Here is a 16,525-nt window from a genome sequence, read left to right as displayed (position 1 = left end):
CTTGGAATTTAAAAATTTATAATATTTAATAACAAGTAACTAGAGATAAAAATGATAATATAAAATGTGGATTGGCAAACGTTAAAACTAAAAACCCATTTCAGCCATCTCAAAAAGCCAGATGATCAAATGACCTAGTAAGACAGCAGAACATAGTGCAGCAACGAATAACAGGAAGCTAGCCACAGAGCAATGGCAATTGGAAGTGCGGGGAGATTCCTGATGTAATATCATTATTAATTATGCTATAAATCCGACCAAGAATAAATTACTACTCGTACATATTAGAACTACATAAAATTTCGATCAATCAAACAAGGGTAGACTGAAAACCTCCTGTATACTTGAGGAGTGTCTATTTTTTATTGCCAATCCCTGTAAAGAAACGATAACCAGAAAACTCACCAATATGGAAATAATAACGGGAAAATTACATAAAGTTTGTGCTACTGGTAAGATTCTTCTTCCCTATCACATACTCACAGCAGTAGCATCCAGGATAAAACATAGGGCGGCAAACTACGCCATCGCAGCACTGTATTACCACAAAAAGAAATAAGAACTCCGTCAATAATCAGACCCCCAAAAAAAAAAACCAAACATGGGATAGTTTTATTGAGATGTTTTATTTAGCCAAAAATATTCTTTTGACTAGAAAGAGATTAAATTAATAAAATGATGAAGAATTACACAGAAAGGGAATCCAATTCATCAATATCTAACGCCATTCATAAAAAAGGGACGCTCCAGGGGATTTGATGCGAGCCTAAAATATCTAATATTCTAATGCCATTCATCAAAATCAATATCTGATGCGAGTCCAAGAAAAAGCTAGACACACCATCCGAGGTTCTGATCCCATGAAGTGACCTATGGAGTTTCCTGAGTTTCATCATTATCATTATCATTACCCATTGCCTCAAAGAGGCTCCCGCAAGAAGCGGGGTAAAGGGGGGTCGGACTTACGCAACCTTACCCCTGCAATTGCAGAGAGGTTGTTTTCAATTGAAGCGGGGTAATTGGAGTTTCCTGAGTTTGTGATCACAAAAAACTCTAATAAAAGTACTCTTCTTCTACCAGTTCACAAACTGACATGGAGCAAAAACTGTGGTCAATCGATAGCACAATAACCAACCTGGAGTAAAAAAGTGTGGTCCTTGAGCCAAAAAAATGGCTGTAAAAGCATATTTAGGTATCCCTTTATGACTTCTTATCTTTAAAGAATATGCTAGTAATTTCCATCTACACCTTCCCACTTAGTTTAACCCATGCCATTGACATCTAAATTACTCAAGAAACCACAAAATTTAAACTAGATATTTACTGTACGCAACAGAAGCTTACCCTGGGGTTCTTATGTCTATCTAGTATCTACAACATAAAGTAGACATCACCGCAGGGGAGAAGTTCGCTGCTAGAGACCCCATATGAAAAATATATAATATTATATTTCCTTAAACTCTTAATGCAAGCAACACCAGAAATTGTGATTACACCTCCCAGTCCCAAAAATCTGTCTTAATGTGGTCGAACAAAATTATAAACATTGGAAAATAGCACCTTTTGATTTCATAATCCACAATGAAAATCTGGCCCTGTTTTTTTTTTGTGTTACGAAACTGGGTACTTTAGTTCACTGCTAACCAAGACAGGAGGTAAGCTGCAAAACATGAGCTGGGCTTTGAGTGCGTGAAACATTCCCCCGTATGAACAATCTTGGTCAGCATCAAGTTTGATAGTGTCAAGTCCAAATGTGATATAAGAGAGCTATAATAGCCCTCTTTGATCGTATCTTATCCATCAATGGCATGTGAACTATGTGCAAGCTCTTGAGTCTATTGCTACTTAAGTAGCTGTGGGCTTTTTTCACTTTGATGGAACTTGGGAGAGGAGGAGGATGGACTGAAGGAGATTTACAGGAGAATCACTAGTACAAGAACCCTGAATACTAAATCATGGAATAGAGTTTGCAATATCACAATATACCAGTGTTCTACTATTCTGTATCACAGTGAGCTTACCTGTCATAGTCATGCTGTGCTTACGATTCAAGTTCCACTTTGCCCACGGCTTTTGCTGAAGGAATGGTGTGTTAAAAGTTTATGGCTTGAAGTTAGGTGATCATCCTAGAGAAAGTAATTCAGCTCATGTCACCATAAAGTTATAAATAGAAAAGCAACACATTTGATAGGACTTCCAAGTTCCAAGTGCGTAACAACAGCAGCAATATAACAATTTAGTATGCAGCAGAATCCGACAAGCATGAGGGCACACAACTAGTAAGGCTTCCTTTTGATATAAAAGAGAGAAAGATCTACTAACGTATCTCAAACACCAAACAGAGAACATTTTGAGCAGAATCAAGGACTTGAGCATATTATTGATTATAGCGACCCCAAATACCATAACATAAACGAAGCAGCAGATTGAGGACATATTTATAGAGAATGAAGTAGAGAAGCATCAACCGGATGGACAAGAAAATTATAAAATAGATCTTAGCATGTAGTCTCCCTAGCAACATCATTATTCAGTACTATGAGTCAGATAATTAGCAATGGTAAACTGCAGGAGACATACCTTATACAATGACGCTGCCGACTCAGATTCCACGGCCTGAACTGGAATATGCCCAAGGGATTGAAAAATGTCCAGAGCATCAAGGGTGAGCTGCCAGCCACAAAGAGCTACAGCACCTGCTGAGGAACTGGCACCAGTGCTGCAGCCAGCTGCTGCAACATTGCCGTTCACCCAAGGACAGAAACTATTGTGATGCTTAATTGGATCAAATTCAACACCTTCGAAGTTGCTTCCCCCATTTGGAGGCCCTGCATGCAATGACCAGATTAAAAGGGCTTTGTTAGTTGAAGGCCTAAAACTCCCGAAGTAACTTAATTGACCAGATAACTGTCATTACAACTCCAAAAACCCTTTTCTCTCTATCATCAATGTCTTTTCTTTCATCTCCAGGATACATTTCAGAACCAAGATCATCTATTTAAATGGTCGACGTGAAGAAAATCTGAAAATGAGGGTAGAATGGGGAAATCGGGCAACTACAACACGGGCACATTAACACGAATAGGTAACTGACATACACACGATCTGTGATTTACTACCAGTACAATATCAAAATCTTGTGTAGAGACACCTTTGAGAAACTCAAATCTGAATTAGGTCCTGAAGTGTAAAGGAAGCAATGAACCATTGATTCAACTAGCATGCATATATGAGTCTGCTTGTGGATTCCAACTAAAGTTAGTTAAAGTCATGGGGGCGGTATCCATGACCTAGGATCGAATCCCGTCTACATCATTTTCCCTTTGTGGCTCTATCTACACCAAAAAAGATATGAGTCTGCTGAATTAACAAATTAGGTTTACAGAAAGCAATAACACCACATGTTTGACAGATATTAAATAGTTCCATTCTAAATAATAGTTCAATTCCAAATAATAGTTCCAGAAGCAAAAGCATGAAGAACAGAAATTCAAACAACACATCAGCTTACCTGTCACATTGGTCATCATATAATCTGATTCCGGACATGCACCCTCGTCAGCAGGTGACTGCTTGCGTCCTTGAGATACTTCTTCCTTGGATGCCTCAATGCCTGAATACACAATAGCGTTGCAAGATAGGGAAGGATGAACACTAGCTTCTTGGGCTAAAGCTTGCATCTCACTGTTCTTCTCATCACTTTCTACAGATTCTTCTTTCCTTGAACCAACAACTTTTGACCCACTATCTGCCCTCCCGACTGAGCAGAACACATCTTGACTATCTCCATGAGGATCCTCTTTATCGATCTCTTCAATCAACGCCTCTCTGGATCCATGTTCTGGGGCAAACTCACCTGTTTGTCCCTGATTTTCAACAACCTCAGCTATAGGCTCCACATCACCAACACCGCTGTCAGATCTATTAGCAAAAACATCAGTCCCATGAATCTCAGCTTCATGACTCGCACCCATTCCAACACTTCCACCACTGATACCTATACTAGGGCCATCTCTAGCCGGTGCAGTTACTGTATCTGTGTTCAGGACTTCGTCGTCATCATTTGTGCTACTTAAACCCATTTCTCCACCATTTCGGGCAGCCGCTGGTTGAAAACAGGCACTTTGTTGTGCCTGATTACTAAAATTCAGGTCCGAAGTATCAATTACATCAGCATTCTTAGGCATTGCTTCTGAAGTAAAATTAATATCATCAACATCTCCAGGATAATTTTCAACACTTTCCATGGAATCATCATCTCCACTGTGACAAATAGTATCCATTGCGATAACAGATGATGCATGTGTTGAATCTCTAGTGGCAGGAAAGCGATGAACTTGATCATTTCCATGTGAAATATCATTTCTTCTTTCATCTACTTCAATATCAATGCCTTGTGAGTTGCTAGGGCCTGCACCAGATGAATCTCTTCGAAATGAAGACCCACACCTTTCAATAACATCAGACTCACGAACACGCTTTGACGGCCCAGCTAAATACTGCTTACCGTCATCAACCTCATCAACATCACGATCAATAACAGATCCCTCAACACTGTCAGCCTGTTGCATCCTTAAAACGGGTCTGTCTACTGTGCTTCCACCCTCATCCAAGCTCCGTTTACGGGTACTTGGCCCTCTTGATTCATAGGAAGCAGCACGATCACCAACCTCACTGTTAGCAGGTTGTCCAATCATTAGATCTTTCCCTAAGTCAGCATCACGATATTGCTGAGAGACATCGGGCAAATGAACATGTCCTGATGACAAGCCACCAGCCATAGTCAAATTTAAATCCACAGCTACATTTGACGTGAGCTTTCCCTCATCTATAGTAGCAGCTTCATCATGGTATTCAGCCTGCTCTTTCTCCATGCAATCAGTACCCACCCATCCACTGATTCCACTGGCTGCACTCACACCACGAGTTAAAACCATTTTTTTACTTGTTTCTGGAATCTCAATGCCATTGGGCATTACACAAACAGGGCGAGAAACAGTTATGAAGTCCCAAATTCTCACAGTAGCACCACATAAGCTGCAGTCTAGCAACGGTGACCTAGATTCACACTTAGATTCAGGACACATTAGTTCATTCTTGCAAGAATCCCTTTTAGTTGTACTTGAGAAAGCCTTCTTGCTCGGACCAGCATCATTAGGATGAACATATTTCGTAGAAGGTCCACCAGAATACCCATTTCTAGCAGATTGAGCAGAATGATCTTCACAATCTTGGATATCTGGAAGCCATCTAGGTTCCCATCCACACAAAGCTATCAGCTTTTGTGCCTACAAGATAATAAGCCAAGAAAAAACTGTAAGGAAACAAGTAGTTGATAATATACCGTCTAACAAACAAAACTGTTTCGCAGATATCATACACGAGAATACAAAGAGAATGTCTCTTCTCTAGAGGATTCCATTCCTGAGAAATTCTCGGACTTCATGCTTGGCTCCCCAGTTAAGAAGTTGATGGAGTTCGCAAGAAACCGATCGATTTGTGGCCCACGAGAAATGCGCATCTGCTCAATTGCAGATGCAGCCACCACTGGTAGTGCAGCAAATTGTAAAAGTCCATCACAGCGATCTTTGTATCCTCCAATCAACGCTGATGGAGGAGTTGGAGGAAACTGCACCAGGCTCTCTGGACAGCTATTTCCTCTCCAAGGACATGTTCCCTTGTGCCCTGAATCAAGCTGTTTGGAAAACTCTTCAGCTGCACCATCAGCTTCATTGCAAATATAGAACAAAGCATATTATTATGAAATTTGACAACCCAAAACACAGTTGTGCGTCTCTCAAACAAAAATCCAGATAATAAAGAGTAATGACTAATGAGGTACAATAAGAGATATGAAACCGAAAAAGAACAGATATCTAGCAAGTGGCAAGTAGTAACACATACGTATTATTAATATACAAACTACAAAGACACAAAAAGCACAACAATGGGTCATTCCCTAAGGTACCAAGAATAGGAATCAAATCTAGTGGAATAAACTACACCATTATATTCCTACAGAATCTGAATATCATTGAATTACTCCATAGCAATATATCCTACGGTTCCTACCAAAAAGAACAATAGGTTTTCTTGATAACAATGATCGTATGAATGACTCCAAAGTACCTGTCAAGCGGGTCAGGTGGGTCAGGTTCGAGTCATGTAAACACGGGTTCGGGTTAAAACGGGTCGGGTGTATTTTGGGTCGGATAAATACGGGTTGAACGTGTTCGGGTTTCAGGTTGAGTTAGGGTTCAAATATGGGTCGCTTACGCCTTTTCATCAAATTTTTTGTTTTTCTATTTTTCATAATAAATGAGTATTTTTTGTTTATCTAACTAGTATTTCATATTTTAATATTTATATTGATATATCAATCATATTAGTAACTTATGTATGACTTAAATCAACAAAAAGATACAATGAAGTATCATTTTTCAATGTTCAATAATATAACAAAACAGTCTCGCTTGATAAAAATGCTTTCTAATATTTTCTATATCCCCAAAAATATAGAGATCATAGATTCATATAGTTGAGTTGGCTAATTTTCATGGACATGGCAAGTGAAATTAGCCGTTTACTTAACACCATTAATTATTAATTTAACTAATATTGAGTCACTGAATTTAATTAACAAAGCATACTTAAGCAAGGTGACAATTATAATAGGATTACTATTATAATAGGATTACTCAACGTCAGTGTCGTCCTTTAGGCCATAACCTTAATATTAAATCATTAATTTTTGTCAAGGAACTGTCATGAAATATAGGGTTTCTTCATTTTATAACTACACTTTTTTTCCTTCACCCATGGGGTCAACCCTAATGACCCACTAAGACCCGCAATTATATGGGTTGTACGGGTTCGGGTTTATGTAGGATCCCGGTTGGAAATTTGTGCTCAAAACCCAAAAAACGGGTCGGAATTCGAATTGGGTTTACGGGTCAGGTGGATTTTTAACAGGTCTACTCCACGGTCAAGTGTAGCTCTAAATTGACTAGGCTCCAGGTAACTAATGCATTATCACCAGGAAATGGACTTCTAGATAAATCATATCCAAAAGAACAAAGTTCTTCCAAAGTGATAAACTGATAATCACTTATTCTCTTAAGGTCCCTGAGTAACTATTTCCTTAAAACCTTATCACATCCCCCCCCCCCCCCCCCCCCCCCCTCAACGTTTGCATTTTGTAGTTCATCCTTCAATATTTTAATTAGGCTCTAGTAGAAAGTGTATGAATTTCACTCTTGCAATTCCAAGTTATTAGCAATAGACAAGATTGGTCCATTGGAAACCAATACAGGCGTCTCAGGGTCTATCCATTATATTTCTGTCTAATTAATTCATTTCAAGTCCTAAGGTAAATTATGCATCTCCAATGTCATTTCAAAACATTTCATATATAGTAAGGGAAAGATCTTGATTTACCAGGGTCATTCTTTTCAGAGCGCGGTGCCTCGTCCGAAATTTAACTTCTCAGATTAACCTACCAATAGCAATAGGGTAGGTGTTTGGTAGATAAAGCACAACAGTTAATATGTACTTGCAGAAACTTGGAGGAAAAATAAAAGGGAAATTTTATTTTGGGTGCTTGAGGTTTGGCAAAATATTACTATTTGGGCCCCACTGGTTTAGGTACTTAGTATCATAACTTGGGTAACTCAAGTTTGTAATGTTGAACCACATTGGTACCTCTTGCACAATGCACACACATCAAACTTATTGAACCTTCCCAAAACAAAAAGCCAACAAAGAAAAAGGCTTTACTTCTAGATCTTAGATTTCAAAACAAAGAGCGAGATTCGAAAGTGGAAAGACTGTAGGAATAAACAATTAGCCCAAATCTCAAAACAGGAAAAACCTTCTGCTGGATTTTAGGTGTCCAAAAATGCGTGTTATATCATCACCTTCTAAGGTCAATTAAGTTCTACATACTAATAAAGGCCTTCTAGAGGCCTCGGTCATGTTACCTATGCCTCAATGTAAGGAAAAGATGAAAAATAGCTGGCGTGAAACAAAAAAAGTAGGTTATTATTTTAATGAACTAAGACGAATCCATCTACACATATAGCATAGTGATAACCAAATATTAAACAGAATACCACTTGTTTCCCTATTAAATACGAAGTAGTAGGTATAGCACAAAGTTCAAGGCAACATCAAAAGACACATGTTATTCCATCAGTGAAGTAAAAACAACAAGAAATCATGAGGGAAATTTTCTTATAAGTAAAACTACACAGAATTTGGTATACAAATAAGAAAACATTAAAAGTTCTGGAACAGTAAACAGGTTTATAAACCATCATCATTCAGATTCCAGCGGTCCTCCATAGTTTTACGGATTTTAATTCATCAAAAGCAAGCATAAGGAACATACTGAAAAATTGCAATTTGGTTCTCAGACTACTCACACGTCTTTTCAAACTGCCTCTAAATATTCAAATATATTGTTAAACATAAATTCCAATTTTTTATCTCTTCCTCAAATACTGAATATGTAACATAGTAAAAAGCACTTCCTATATGAACGGAAAAGCAAAATCAGAGCTAAAAACAAGAAATCACCTTCAGAAGACATCCTGCCAGCAGTCGTAAAATATTTAATACTTGCACCGCATGTCTCACACTCTATCTTATCAATACCAATATTTACCCACCCTCTACGGGCACAAGCTAATGAGCTAGCAGCCTGCAGTTACAAGTGAAAGACTTACAATTTACAAAATATCAAAGAATTACAATAAAAACAAGCACAGAAACACAGTCAGTTCAGAAAGACAACAGTCTATCTGCATCTTTCTCTACAGAAAAAACATCTATTAATAATAAGAATCTAAAGCATTCTTATAGAAACAGGAAGTCTCTACAGCAAGGAATTCCAACATGAAAGTTTTTATCAGAACAGTATAACAAAGTACCCGCAGAGAATACAAATATGCACCCAACACCTAAACCTCTCTCCTCTTTAGCATAAAACCTTTTCCAAGCACTTCAAAAGCAAGGGTTAGGATTAAAGTAATCAATAAGCTCTCCTGTCTCAACCATTCCAATCTCCTGAACAGAAAGCAAACTTAGATTGTCATAGGATTACCTTGAGAGCATATTTGATGCAATAGCATTCCGACAAAGCCCGCTCATCACTAGAGATGGAAATTCTATCTGAATCTGATTCGATACGAGAAAAAGAAATTCTGATCTAAGTCCTGTAGAAGAAAACCCGAGTCCGAGTTCAATAAAAAAAACTCAGAGTCCGAATAGGAGTCAGATCACAGCGCCTGACCCGTTTGACTCGAATCCGACCCGCAAACTATGTTATTGGACTATTCCCTTTCCGCTATGTAAATGTTTATGATATAAAAGAAAACCTTATTTTACTATCCTGCCGCTTCTCACGTTGCTTTCCCCTTCAACTCCTAAACACTACTCTCCTACTTTGCTCTCCTAAACACTACTTAGGTAGTCCTCTTCCTCTGCCCAAACCCAATTCTCATATTAAAATCTTTTGAGTCCAAAATTTGTAACCTTCCTTCTCTTAATTTTCCATCAACGATTTCTCCATCCTACTCCACAAACTTTAAATAAACCATAGCACTCAACAAGCACAATACAACAGGCCAACAAATCAACAATAGGATCTGACTTTCGCTGACGCATCATCCTTTTTTGTTTGCATCTCAAAACGTTGTGGCCCATTTCACTATGGTGGGAAAGGTTTATTGGCTCTAGATCTGAAGAAATTATTGGAGTAGTTAATTATTTTGTTATTTTCCTTTTGTAAATTGAATTTCAAAAATTTTAAGGATGATAATGATTATTAGGAGTTCCAATGTTACAATTTTCCTTACATCTACTTTTTCTTATTCCTCAGTCCTCACCTTAATATCTAAAAGTACCCAATATCTCCAACCGTACCGTACCTCTCTCTCTCTCTCTCCATAGAGAGAACCATTGCTAAATTTAGTGATGTCGCTTCCAAAATAGAGAGTGGGTAGATGAGAAGTATGGAGTATAATTTTAGAGCTATTACTTTGGTATGCCACCACTGCCACTACTACTACTATTACTCATACCATTCTTCTTACTGTTGAGACTAGCGTTATCATTGTTTTGGTATTATTATGGACTATTAAGTTAGCATAACTAATCAATTTTATAATTTCCTTACCCTCTTGTAGAAACAACAAAAAAAATTAGTATCAATTCCAATTTCATATTTGTACCTTTTTTACCACCAAAGAATACAATTCGTGCTTGTTTTGGCAAGGTCCTTCCTTTTCTACATTACTTCTTTTCTCTATACTTTGGCCCACTGTTACCTGATTCGCTAGTCTGAGACTGGGTACGGGATCGCAATTCGCTACCTACGTTGCTAGGTTACACCAAAATTTACCGTTTTCATGTTATAATTCGCCTTTTCGGTTCGCGGTTCGTGGGTGATTAGAGAATTAGGTAACACTGCTTTGGCCCACCACTATCTCCCATAACAACTACTTTGAATAAAAAATACCCCACTATCTTCCATAAAATGTACCTTTTATTCAATAAGAATTGATAACCAAACAACAATTGACCTAAAGGTCTCAAACTATGTTTATGATAATTGATCAAACTAATGTGGGATGAAGGGAGTATTAGAGAACCCAAAGCCACACTAAAAGCCATATTGAACGAGAATCAGTCCCACAATATCAAATCCCCCAAGCTGTTTGGCATCAACTTGTCAAGGAACGTAGGCCTAAAGGCTATGGTCAAATAGGTCAATCATAGTCCAGATAGAAAGTATGACACATTAAACATCACATAACACTGCATGATAAGAGAAAGATAACTACCATCAAAAGAAAATTCTTAGTAACACAAGTTCCGAACCTTTGGTTTCCCAAACCAATTCCCTGGGTCAAATGTTGCGAGGCGCCTGAGTAGATCTCCTCTTTCCCAAGGTCTGCATGAAGGCTGTGACGATCCAAGTGCAGAGCCACCAGCGTTCGTGCTCAAGGAAGGCAGAGGTGGTTGCGTACCAACCCCTGATAGGGAACCTGTCTTAGAACCTGGGCCATGACCTGACCAATCTGCTCCGCTGAAATTTGGAGGAACAGCTGGTGATGATGCTGCTGCGGAACTGAAAAAAATAAAGCATTCAGGACACATAAGATAACTTCACCTCTAAGGCTCTAACAAACTACAAGGCCTACATCACAATAAAATTCTGACACAAATGAAGATAAGTTCAAAGCTACAGGTCTGCTAAAAGGAAGAATTTGTGCTTCAGACCATCAACCAATTCAATCTATAGTAACTTTTTCGTCCATCTTTATCAGGCTATCAGATGCAATACTTGAATAGATTAAATTTTTTCAGAATGGAAAGACATCAGACATTCCAAATTTCCAATTTCAGTAACCAACTCTGCTACGTGATAAGAATCACTCTTTCCTCTATGTTTTGCATTGGATACTGCAATATTACATATTGGTCGTCTATGAATTATGAAGAAAGGAAGTTTATGGCTGTTTCCCATGATGGGGAAGGCGGGGGACAACAATTGGGTTGTGTGCCATCATCAAGGACCTGAAACTTCACTGTGATAGCACAAACCAATAATTAGCAACTAATGAATTTTAAATCAAAATCTAATTCATAGCATTCAAATAATTATTACAATATTATACACAACCTAATACATACTATCTCATTTTTCCTAAGTTCTACTCACTTTTCGTTTTTATATGTTTTCTAAGATGTGCTTTTACTTTATTCAACTTATATCAACTTTATATTCATAATTTATCATCTTCCATCCCACTTTGTAAACCCAATTATATTCAATAATTCCATTATTGTCTATCTCTCTCCTCCTAAATGCAAAAGCGCCCACATGAATGGTCCCTTCTATAGTTCTCTTTGGTTTATATTGCTATTGCGGTTTTATCATGAGGGACACTTGAATTTTAAAGATGCAAGACTCACTCCAGGTTTTCAGTACCCCTAAAGATTGCAAAATGTACCATATGCACTTAATGACCAACCGACTCAATTTTGTGCTAAATAAACATCCCAAATCCGCTAATGAGCTCCTAAACCACCCAATTGATCTCTCTCTTTCCCATTATCCTTCTCTTCTTCTCCCCTAATATTTTCAATATCTATTATTCAACAAAAAGAATAACAAAAGAACAATAACAATTTGGAAAATGTTGGAAGCTCCAATCTGGTAAGTGGAGGACATTTCAACCAAACAATCAACCAATTTAAGTTCGTTTTCCTAGTAAAGGAGATTGCTTCTTCAAGGAATTGGAATGATTTTTCATTTAGGCTCCGTTTGGTAGGATATAAAACGTTTTCCTGGAAAAGGATTTTCCGCTTTTCAATCATTTTACGTTGTTTGGTTGGAAAAGAGATGGATAATAATTTTCCATAACTCCCTCAAAGGTGGAAAACCATTTTTCATTTGAAAGGGAGGGAAGCCACTTTTCCTTCTTTCCTCCGTACCTTCTTCTCCTTTCTTCCCCTCAATGTTCACCATCTTCTCTCATTTTCTTTCAAGGTACCAAACAAAGGAAAAATAGTTTGAAATTGTATTTTCTCTTGAAAAATGTTTTTCATGTAAAATCAATTTTATAATGAAAATGTTTTACACCAAACCAAACGGAATCTTAGACAAAAACAAAGTGGGTATTTAAGAAAGGAACTTTTAAAGAAGAATGTGAAATCTCAAATCTGGATTTTAAAATTTTGGTTTAGGGGAGAGTTCTTACCTTAAGAAGAGGATGATGTATGATTCCTTGATGATTTGTGTTAATGTGGATGAATAAAACAAAAAATCAGAATTCGTCTAAGAGATAGTGAAATGGAAACCATGGAGCTCGCCAGGGAGATGGGAAAAAAAAAAAGAAAAGGTGGGGAGTAATGTAACTAAGGGTTTCTCTTAACGAAGATGACGTCCATCACTCATTAAGGACATCTAATTTTGCAAACACAATTCTAAGTTTCTAACTCACTCTCATCTCAAATCAAACATCAGCCCTATCTCCACTTAGGGGGGGAATCTCAACTCTTAAATCAAAGACAACTTCGATTCATAGGAATTACTAATTAAGTATTAACTAACATGATCAAAAGCAAAAACATTTTACCTCCCCCCGAATCGACTAATTAAACATTTATTGTGAACATGTACACAAAACCCTCTGCCACAACACAATCGGCCACTTAACTGTTATTCCCTATTAAAACATTTCAATTATTAGTAATTAATGTTACTACTCCGTATCAGTTTGCAGTGGTGAGTTCGTACTAAACGGTGAATACAACCTAATTGAAAAGCTCCCGTAATCATTTCTCTTTCAGCTGACCCTATTTTCAAATATTCTTCTCATCAATTGATAAAAATTGAGTTTTTCTTATCCAAAACGAGTAACAAATTACATATTAATTGCCTAATTGAAAGAGGGTATAAATTAAAACAAACAAACAAAAAAAAGATAGATAGATAGATAGATAGAGAGAGAAACTGACTTAGCCGATGGCCCACTGATAGCTGCTGCAGCGTGGCTAGCGTCAAGTCCACTCCTCGCCGGCCGCCGGCCTCTCATCGCTTAGTGGCAGTTGCACGGCACCGTGTCACCGGTTGTTTCGCGGTGAGGGTTCAGATCTTGCGAATTGAAGGGAGGAAAGAAGGGAGCTTTTAAGGTTTGAGATCGTGAGAGTTTATGGGAGGTAAGGAAGGTTTTAGATCTCCTTAGAGAGAAAGGTTTCTGAATATCGGAATTTAGAGATATGAGGATTGACAATGAAGGTGGAGGTCTGCAGGCAGTGAGCCAGTGAGTGAGAGAGAGGGTGAGACTACATTTCGGAATCGGATCCGATGGGCTCCCCGTGGTCCCCTTTCTAGTTCGTACTCGATATATGAGAAGTCGAAACATGTTGTAATAGGTTCGGGTATAAAATGAAATAGGTCAGGTAATCTCTTCCGTTTTTTTTGTTTGTTATGTTTGACTTTTGCACGTTTATTAGCGTATAATAAAGCATCTTTTTCTTTTTTATTAAAAAGGTAACTCAAGTAAAACCTCAATCCACTAATCATTACAACAACCAATAAGATTGTTTTATTTATCAAAATGAACCAATAATGGAAAATCACAAAGATTGATAACTTAACATACTTGAGAAATTGTAAAGAAATTTTGAAAAAATTAGACCAATTAAAATTAAAAGATGGCACAAAAAATGATAGTATAATAAGTTTATAAAAGGAAAGATTTTCCAACGTAACAAACATTGTGAAACACCCTAAAATAAATACGTAACAAACAAAAAGAAACGGATGGAGTAATGTTTATCTTAAAGTTTGTTTTTTTGGGAAATGCTAGGTGTTGACCTCTAATTATAGGTTTAAAAATGGCCATGTGTTTCTAATTTACTAATTACAACGACTTTAATGATGGTTTATGGGGTTAATTATTAACCTACTCTTAACTTAATTTTTATGCTTCCCCCCAACTCAATGCCCCTATTATTTGTTTCCAGCGTGAAAATAACATACAAAATCCAACTCGTACTTCACATGAGTGAATTCCACTATGAGGAATAATTATCTCTCACCAATAGATCGAGGAAGTAAATTCCCATAACTGTTATGTATTGCCAAATACGTAACATGGAAATTTTGTAAGAACAATGGTATAAAAAAAGAAGTAAATTTTTGTATTTACTACCTTAAAAATACACCACTTTTGTATTTATTACCTTATGAAATTTTTATTTTAACTTACTACCTTAAACTTCCAAAAAAAGAATTATTTACTACCATTTTGCAGTTTTCTCATTTTAAAAATAAGATATCTCTTCTGTTTTTTAATCGTTTAAAGTGATTCAAAGTTCATTATTTTCCTTTTTCTATAGGGATTTCATTGTGAACGACATTTCAAAACAATTCGTTTGATAATTCATTAAATATTTTAAAATTTACAAATAATATTTAATTAGTTTTCCTTTTATAAAATGTTAAAAGAAAAATCCTTATGGAATCATTACACATACATGAGAAGAATGGGTTTTGAATCACTCAAAATTATTAAGAAACGAAAGAGATATCTCAATTTTAAAATGAGAAAACTGTAAAGTAGTAGTAAATACAAAAAACTTTGAACTTTAAGGTAGTAATTTAAAATAAAAATTTCATAAGGTAGTAAATACAAAAGTGGTGTATTTTTAAGGTAGTAAATACCAAAAAATCCAAAAAAGAACAATGGTATATAAATAAGAACAATGGTACCATACCCCTGCAAAATTACCACCCCTGTGATGTGTTTATAAACACATCATCGTGTGCCGCCCTCTCCATCTAAAGATGGTTGTGGGACAGGCCGGCCCGAGGCCCTGCACGAAAAAAGCATGGTCTGACACGAGCACGAGAATGGGTCGGGCTTGGGCCGCATTTTTTGGAAAAACACGGCAAGGCACGGCATGACTCGGCCTGGCACGACAAAGCATGCTTAATTTAGTACAACTAGGCTTAGGCACTATGACTTGTGGGCCTGGGCCGAGTCTGGGCCCTGTTTTGAAACTTTCTGACTGGCCCAACACGACACGGTGTGTAGTGGGTTGGGCCCATTCAGGCTCACGGCCCCTGGTCTCGGCCCGAAGCCCGACCCACAACCATCTTTATCTCCATACTCCCAATATATCCATAGAAATTAACTTTGACATAAGAACCAAAGCAAGTCATAATTGATAATACAACCTTAGTTTTAAAAAGCGCGCCTAGACTTAAAGCACAAGGTCTGGCGCTTAGCCATGATAGGCTCAAGCACCCTCCAAAAGGCGCGCGCCTTTGCTCCTTTTTCCCATGCTCAAGATGCAGCGCCTTATGAGCCTTATGGTTTAAGGCTCCGATTATTGACAAGTAATTTTTTTTTTAAAAGGCCAAAACCACGTGACTTTAATGGTTCCCTAATAGTTAAAATTTACTATATTGAATAGAGGAGAGAGAAAATCCTAAATTTTCCATCATTTCCTTGTCTCTTTCAATGACATGTCATGCAAACTACTCATTTTCTATACTGTTTTATGTAAGGTGTGTCGCACTTATTTTGAGAATCTAAATGAATAGCGACTAACTAAAAGTTACTTGAACTTTCCTTATTCCACCTTTTGTTTGGTTTTATCCTAAAAAGGCTTTTGATTTTATTGTAATTATTATTTTACCCCTTGTGACAACAAGTATTACGATTTTGATTTTTTCTTTTAAAAAATAAGTACCACAAAAAATTAAAAAATTGTGTGTCATGAGTACGAAAGGCGCGCCTAGGCTCTAGGGAATTTTGCAACTGGTAAGAATACAACTGGCAAGAAGAATATGAATAACAAACATATGATTTTCTCACAAATCATTATTCATGCCTAATCAATCCCAAATAATTTAAATGATGCAAAATTCACAACTTCTTTGCCATTGGTTATTGTGTGTGGCTTGGCGTCTTGGCGACACTGTATGAAAATAATTTTTTATCAG

General features: G+C 37.2%; 1 protein-coding gene across 1 annotated transcript; it reads right to left on the bottom strand.

The window, feature by feature from the left end:
* Positions 1-206: 206 nt before the first annotated feature.
* Positions 207-13,884, bottom strand: LOC110805554 (uncharacterized). The gene is made up of 8 exons (XM_022011173.2): positions 13,528-13,884; positions 10,882-11,131; positions 8,578-8,701; positions 5,381-5,727; positions 3,512-5,288; positions 2,581-2,828; positions 2,022-2,126; positions 207-535 (listed from the first exon to the last, which is right to left on the bottom strand). Exons 1-7 carry the CDS (start codon positions 13,602-13,604, stop codon positions 2,049-2,051), a joined length of 2,901 nt encoding a protein of 966 aa, XP_021866865.2. The 5' UTR covers positions 13,605-13,884; the 3' UTR covers positions 207-535; positions 2,022-2,048.
* Between the last annotated feature and the right edge of the window lie 2,641 nt (positions 13,885-16,525).

Source organism: Spinacia oleracea, chromosome 4 (genome assembly GCF_020520425.1).
Source record: "Spinacia oleracea cultivar Varoflay chromosome 4, BTI_SOV_V1, whole genome shotgun sequence".
Classification (NCBI taxonomy): Eukaryota; Viridiplantae; Streptophyta; class Magnoliopsida; order Caryophyllales; family Amaranthaceae; genus Spinacia; species Spinacia oleracea.
This window is presented reverse-complemented; position numbering and strand designations above follow the sequence as displayed.